This window comes from Mercenaria mercenaria, chromosome 17 (genome assembly GCF_021730395.1).
Source record: "Mercenaria mercenaria strain notata chromosome 17, MADL_Memer_1, whole genome shotgun sequence".
Classification (NCBI taxonomy): Eukaryota; Metazoa; Mollusca; class Bivalvia; order Venerida; family Veneridae; genus Mercenaria; species Mercenaria mercenaria.
Window position 1 is genome coordinate 50,817,186 of NC_069377.1, and position 8,119 is coordinate 50,825,304.

The 8,119-nt window shown below is 35.4% G+C and overlaps 1 protein-coding gene across 2 annotated transcripts; it reads left to right on the forward strand.

Moving 5' to 3' along the window:
- The first annotated feature begins 4,648 nt into the window (after positions 1-4,648).
- Positions 4,649-7,304, forward strand: LOC123536798 (uncharacterized). 2 transcript variants are annotated; one of them, XM_045320241.2, is made up of 2 exons: positions 4,649-5,012; positions 6,487-7,304. In XM_045320241.2, the coding sequence occupies exon 2, from the start codon at positions 6,502-6,504 to the stop codon at positions 7,255-7,257; it is 756 nt and encodes a 251-aa protein (XP_045176176.2). In that variant the 5' UTR covers positions 4,649-5,012; positions 6,487-6,501; the 3' UTR covers positions 7,258-7,304. The 2 variants fall into 2 exon arrangements, with proteins under 2 accessions (XP_045176176.2, XP_045176175.2); XM_045320240.2 differs by having other exon boundaries at positions 4,649-4,871.
- The last annotated feature ends 815 nt before the right edge of the window (positions 7,305-8,119 follow it).

Here is an 8,119-nt window from a genome sequence, read left to right on the forward strand (position 1 = left end):
ACCGGACACGCCCAACTATCATGAAAAATGACCTTTAACGTCTAAGTGTGACCTTGACCTTTGAGCTACGGACCTGGGTCTTTCGCGCGACACGTCGTCTTACTGTGGTACACATTCATGCCAAGTTATTTGAAAATCCATCCATCGATGACAAAGATATGGACCGGACACGAAAATTGCGGACAGACCGACAGACCGACAGACGGTTCAAAAACTATATGCCTCCCTTCGGGGGCATAAAAAAACAAACACCTTTAGATGAGCGATCCTACCGGACAATAATAAATACCATATCTCTGTAAAAATTTCGGGAATCAATGTCCACAGCTGTGCTAGTGGCACAGATTAGAATTTAGTCGTATTTACAATGGAAGAAAAGATCTGCCATATGCCAGTAATTGCATTGCATGAATGGATACAGCTCCAGAACCATTAAACCAACAGAAAAAGGGCTTTTATATAAGTCGGCACCAACAAACTGATGGATTTGAAAAAAAGTGCGTACAAAAAGTTCACAACTTCAAAATTAGAAAAAATTTAATCAAAAGGCATGAAATTACAAAGTTCGAAATATTTATAGCTCATTAAAGTGAAGAAATGCATTATACAGTTCTAGATAAAAACAAGGGAAGTAATTGAAATGATGTTATCCGTTGATGGTACGTATCGTGCAATAGCATTCACAGACAAGTAAAAAATCTTGAATAACTTTATTAGTACAGTATGTTTTGATGGTTATACTTAAAATGTCAAGGTAATAAAGTTGGTATGAAATAAAATCGTAAAAAGAACCTCTGGAAGCAGCAAAGAATGCAACCGAGAAGAATAATAGTAGACGATATTTTTGGGCGGGAGTTTATTTTTAGATGATGAATATTCATTTAGTTAATCTCGATTCTACAATATGACATGTAAGATTTAGCAGTTAGATAGTTTAAACTAAATAATTGTTTTTTGGAGGTCTGTTTATTACGTAGTTGTATTTCACTACAGATTGTCAATAAATGGTGGTTATTTGTACCAAAGTATTTGGAAATCTGACTAAAGCGGGTTATGATTCGGGCACAAACATATATATTACAACAACATAACAAAACCAATTTAAGTTCAAAGCTGTGAACTTGATCTTGGATATATACATGTAGCAACAAGGATCATGATCTCAACACACCTTCTATCCATGATGATCATTTGTACCAAATAATTTGAAAATCTGACTATGAATGGGCAAGTTATACCAAGGACATGAACTTATATATATATAACTGCACGAACGCACAGACTCCGCTATTTCACGGCCGGATTATAATAAAAGAAGGCCTACAGACGGACTCAGTGGGGTGAGGGTAATTAGAAAATAAGGTGTATTTTCTTAAAATCCCATAGACATTAGTTCGCAGCACAAGGTCGGGCCCTCCTAGACTTAAGGCTAACGACTCCGTCCATGACAAGTTGTATATAATTTGTCCCGTGACATAGCAGCTTCCTGTTTGTCAACCAACTTGAAACAGCTCTGGATGACGAAATATAGCTACAAATGTATGTCGCCACCGGGTTCGAACCAGTGACCTGAGCATGTTGGTCTACATTCCAGCAAGTCGAGGTAACAGTAGAAGTAGCTGAAGTTGTAATTATATTAAAGTGGTAGTGGCAATGGAAGCAGAAATGATTATAACAATTGAGCCACGTCACGGAAAAATTGGCATTCGGACATTTTCGTGAATTTCCGGAAAGTCTATATTTAGGCTGACCTGTGCATTTATGCATCTTAATCAGAGTCAGAAAATTTCATATTCAGGTAGAATAAGCCTTCTTTGAAATAACAGCGAATGGTGTGGGACATGGTCAGACTGCGCGGATCTGGGCCCACACTGGTCGCAAAGCCTCGAAGATTCCCGAAGGCCCATTTTCTCATGATGCGGCTCAAATAATTTTATGATGTCATTGACCTCGACGACGACGACGCTAACTTGTGATGGTGCTTATGGTAGTTATTTAATGATGTTGCGATGACAACCAACTCATTGAACATTTGCAGTACAAGATTTAGCTTACCAAAAGGTTCCTTCTAGCGCATATTAAATATTCTTTTTAAGGGATCTTTAATAAAATAATTATGAACTATGTGTTTTGCTAGTTTACGTGTATTCTTATCTATTCATTATAAGAATACTTAGTTATTTCACACAAACATTTATTTAACTTAAACAAGAGCTGTCTCCATAGGATGACACATGCCCCCGATGGCACTTTGAATGAATAGTTATGGCCAATGTTAGAGTTTAGGACCTTTGACCTATGGACCTGGGTCTTGCGCGCGACACGTCGTCTTACTGTGGTACACATCCATGCCCAATATTTTTAAAATCCAAGCATGAATGACAAAGATATGGACCGGACACGCCCATCAATGCACTATGTTGAAATATGACCTTTAACGTCTAAGTGTGACCTTGACCTTTGAGCTACGGACCTGGGTCTTGCGCACGACACGTCGTCTTACTGTGGTACACATTTATGCCAAGTTATTTGAAAATCCATCCATGGATGACAAAGATATGGACCGGACACGAATGCACTATCATGAAAAATGACCTTTAACGTCTAAGTGTGACCTTGACCTTTGAGCTACGGACCTGGGTCTTTCGCGCGACACGTCGTCTTACTGTGGTACACATTCATGCCAAGTTATTTGAAAATCCATCCATCGATGACAAAGATATGGACCGGACACGAAAATTGCGGACAGACCGACAGACCGACAGACGGTTCAAAAACTATATGCCTCCCTTCGGGGGCATAAAAAAACAAACACCTTTAGATGAGCGATCCTACCGGACAATAATAAATACCATATCTCTGTAAAAATTTCGGGAATCAATGTCCACAGCTGTGCTAGTGGCACAGATTAGAATTTAGTCGTATTTACAATGGAAGAAAAGATCTGCCATATGCCAGTAATTGCATTGCATGAATGGATACAGCTCCAGAACCATTAAACCAACAGAAAAAGGGCTTTTATATAAGTCGGCACCAACAAACTGATGGATTTGAAAAAAAAGTGCGTACAAAAAGTTCACAACTTCAAAATTAGAAAAAATTTAATCAAAAGGCATGAAATTACAAAGTTCGAAATATTTATAGCTCATTAAAGTGAAGAAATGCATTATACAGTTCTAGATAAAAACAAGGGAAGTAATTGAAATGATGTTATCCGTTGATGGTACGTATCGTGCAATAGCATTCACAGACAAGTAAAAAATCTTGAATAACTTTATTAGTACAGTATGTTTTGATGGTTATACTTAAAATGTCAAGGTAATAAAGTTGGTATGAAATAAAATCGTAAAAAGAACCTCTGGAAGCAGCAAAGAATGCAACCGAGAAGAATAATAGTAGACGATATTTTTGGGCGGGAGTTTATTTTTAGATGATGAATATTCATTTAGTTAATCTCGATTCTACAATATGACATGTAAGATTTAGCAGTTAGATAGTTTAAACTAAATAATTGTTTTTTGGAGGTCTGTTTATTACGTAGTTGTATTTCACTAAATATTGACTTAAAGATGCGTAAAACACATTGGCAAAGAGGCTATTTCTAATGAATATGCATGAGTACAAAATGGCGGCGCCTACTGGAATTCGGATGCCTTTGATGATACCCTTGTATTCATTACCTGCTCAGTCAAGTGTGACATGTTCACCATAAGTGTTCCTTCTCATGAGAAGGAACAATAAAACTCAACATGATACATATGTGCTTCTCATGTCAACCCCTATGTTGGACAAACACATTCGTAACACATTTTACCTGTTACGAATGTGATCGCATACGTATGAAATCTGTTACAAATGCGATCTGTTACAAAATTTAATGTGGTCCTACAAGGTACTGTCAGTGTGTTGACTCAGGCACAGAATGATACTTATTGTACAGATTCATGCAAGTAATAAATCATTCTACCTAATATTAATCTGAGTAGAAAAATACATTATAAAGTTGAAATGTTGTCAAACTTCTCACTGTTTCGCGTAGTACTAACTATCTAAGGTTTTAGAATATGAAGTATGTTTAAAACAAATTAATTGTACGAAAAGACACGCCCTGATTTGCTGTAAAATCCAGGCGAATTTTTTAGATGGAATCCATGTTATATTTATTCATACATCTATTTAGCTAGATCTCAGTATCACACTTCATGTTATTCTCCGCGCCCACACGGAGTATTTACGATTATAATAGCTATTTTACTATGATTGTAGAACATTTTGTATTCGAACATGTAACCAAAGGTGAGATTTTCCCATAGAAGACCATTGTGAGAATTGACTGGAGGACCAATACTTTCAAATCGGTCTAACAACAAAAATTGTATCTCACTTCGATAATGTTTTATTTACCATAAATAGTATAGTTCACTTTCGCATTTTTTACTACAGCACAATTAACTATATTTTATAAGACTCTCATTACCTTAAACCTTCAATAAAGTAAGAAAGATGAATAGCTGTTAATCTTAAAGAAAACCTTCTTTATTTATTTTATATCTTTTCCGAAATTCAATATGAATGTATTTTTACGGGATTTTAAACATAGTTTTTGTTTACTTGAATTTTAAATATGGTTTATGTCAACCGGGTGTTAAGCTCTTGATATTGATAATTTGTATTCATTTCGTATGTATCTATGTATCACACAAGAAGGAATAAAAAGAAATTCGTCATTAAATGCCTGCTTGAATAGACATTTAAGGATATATCAAACAAGAAGCATAAATAGTTAATCACTTGATGTAAATCTATATTTGCCTACAATAGATAGTGACAGCTATTAGAAAATATGGAGGGTAATTCAACGGTAGTAAAAGGTAGGAATTTATTACTTACTGGTGCAAACTACTTTTACAAAATGTCATATGAATTCTTCCTGCTCACATTTTGAATCTTAATTTAGATTTATGAAATAGTAGTTAGATAGAAAGCAATTGTTTTCGCTGGATTTTCTTATAGTAAGTCAATTCATACTTGTTTTATTTATTTTTTTAAACATTTTACGTTTTTTATTGCTTAGATAAATAAATGAATAGATTTTTTTGCTAGAGGATACTCTTTACATAAACATTTTTGTCTCTGGTGGATTCGAGCTTTACGGTAACCTTTTAGGTGTTTATAACAAATTACATATTGAAAAGATACACACTATTATATACAGTTTATGTTTGATTTTTTAGTATACGAGGTTATGAGATTTTTTCCTCTTGGTTACACGTATGTCATTACAGGATTTTATTTTGTTTCTTTTACTTTTTTAAGAACAAAACGAATACAAACGTTTCGAAAGGAAGTTGGAACTATTTCTAAGACATCTTTTAAAGAAAAAGTATATTTTCACCGACAAATCATTGGATTATTATTTATCAATTAAATGATATTGAGTTTTTCTTTTAACTTCGTGAAAAAAGACCCACTTAGTGACAACGTCACTGTTTATTTGCCAGTCGAAATTGATTGACACCCTTCATATAAGTTTCTGCTGAACTAAAGCTATATATAAACATAACACTATTTATAAAGGACATTAGAATAACCCCAAATGTGGATAATACGAATCAATGATTAATCCTGTTTCAATGCAAATATTTTTTCATAAATTGTGCGGCCACCTTACCCCGTCATACATTTAATTGTAATATGTTAATACCTAAATGAAACTTACAGGTTCAAGCTGTAAATATTTTCATAATTTAGTTTGACCTCTATACTTTATCGTGATCAACGTTACTCTATAAGAATACATCTATATATCTGTATATTAGACATAGTTTGAATGTTTTTAAAGAAATGTTCATAAGCGTGTGCTTATTAAATGCATAATCAAATTCAAGTAGCCCAGTCACACATACGGCGCGGATAGCTACGTCTAGCCACGGATAGAAACGTAGTAATTCGTATCGATCCGTACCTGAGCCGTACCTTAAAGTAGTAATCCGTATCAATCCGTACCAATCCATACGGCTCAGGTACGGATCGATACGGGTTACTACGTTTCTATCCGTAGCTAGACGTAGCTATCCGCGCCGTATGTGTGACTGTGGTATAACGTATTCTAACATAGCTCGATTTGATCGCCTGTTAAGCAAAGCAGAAGATCAAGCTTTGTATATTCTGCGGTACACACCGGTTTATGCACGGACAATAATGGTGTCAATTTTGACGTCAAATTACCGTTTTACGTCTGGCCCATTACTTTCGGGACAAGCATAATATTTATCAAACTATTTCAATGAGCATGTAAGAATGAAAACAATCACTTCTTGTGATTTATCATCTTATTTACCATGGCCCATCGTTCAGATGCATCAGCATTTAACTAATCGGGCTAACGCCCTCGTGGTCAGTTCCTGCGCATTTTACTCTAAACCGTGATAAATTAGATGACAAACCACTCGAAGGCCTTGTTTATTTGATACGTATATATTTCAGGCTGTCAAATCAACCATGGCTTTAGAAGTTGGAAGTGCTCAGGTTGGAAGAAATAAGCCGTCCAAACAAGTTGTATTTAGAGTTTTCTCCTGTACAAAATATATGCAAAAGCCTCCTTTAATAATGCCGAACTATGGAAAAAAGTCTCCGAAGTTAGGCGTTCCTAAAACGAGTCTGTCGCGCGTGCTGCTGTACGACAATATCACGCAACAACAAATGCTCGATGTAAAACTGGCAAACATCAAGATCGAGAAACAACGAGCGGAGTATCTTATGGGTATGCATAGAAGATCATTTTCAAAGGGATTAGCAAACAAACGAAGAAGGCAACGAGAATGTACCTTGAAAGAAATGAATCAAGCCCATCTACCCGAAATCGATTTAAACAAGAAAAGGATGTCTTCAGTTCCGATGACGCCATTACTTCGAAAATTCAGCACATTTTCTTTAGATGATGTAAAACTACCAAATATAGGCGACCATAAGAAACAAATAATGTTGAAACTAAAGACCAAAAGTGGCAGGCAAAAGATATACCATTCATACGATGAAAGTGGCATATTTGTTGATTTCGTTCCAATTCATGCACTCTATGATAATGTGCGAGATGATCCGAGATTTCAGAATCTACAGACCGCACTTATGCCACCAGATGACGAGAACGTGGAGGGATTCGTTATATTAAGTCCAAGTTACGAAAAACATTATCCAAAAATTCCTGAATATTTACAAAAAAAGTCTGAAAATGAGATGGAAAATTGTAAAAGATAACTTTTTACATACAGCTTTTTACAGGAAAATAAACGGTCTCTCGTTCTCTTTTTCATTCTTTTTTTGCTCTGGATCCCCTTCAGATATTGGCATGCTTCTGTTTTCCTCTCAAACCCATGTGCTCTATATTGTTACGTCATAAAGTAAGTGTGGATGCCCTTGGGGCCTGAAACTGTGATTATATCATAAAAATAGAAGTTCATTTTGAAATAATTTTAACATTTTATATAAGGGATCTGACAGTCCGTTTAACGAGAAACTGAATCCCTTTCGGCGGCCATACTGAAAGTGAACTTATGTCTGTTGACGTAACTTGTTTGCTCTCGCGTCACGTTACAAACATTTTGACTAAATTATACTAAACAAGCCTCAGCAAAAATGCATAATCGCTGGTCATGGCTCATCATGCCAAAAACAGAACCATTTTCTTTCCTATATATTTTGCGGCTAACATCACACTTTCGCAGGATAACATTATGAAAATAATTCAGTGCGTTCTTTCACAGGAGTCTGAAATTCTATCAATATTAAAGACTCCAGAAATCTTTTTTTTTAAACTTAGTATATATGTAAAAATAACACTATAGCGCGGGTGGGGGGGGATTTTTTGTTTAAAGATAGACTTCTGGAGTCTTATTGATAGAATTCCAGACGTACGCGTACTGCAGAAATAGAGTCACTTGGTATTGATGTACTCAGTATGTGAAAGTCGATCGTAAGGTAACATCGTTGTATCTGTATCAATATATTTACGGCCGATTGTCATCTTAGTTATATTTTATTAAAGTAACATGGTTATCTAATACATAGAGGGTATTTGTTTGTTCTAGTTTAAGATCGAAATATATTTCACCGAGTGAAC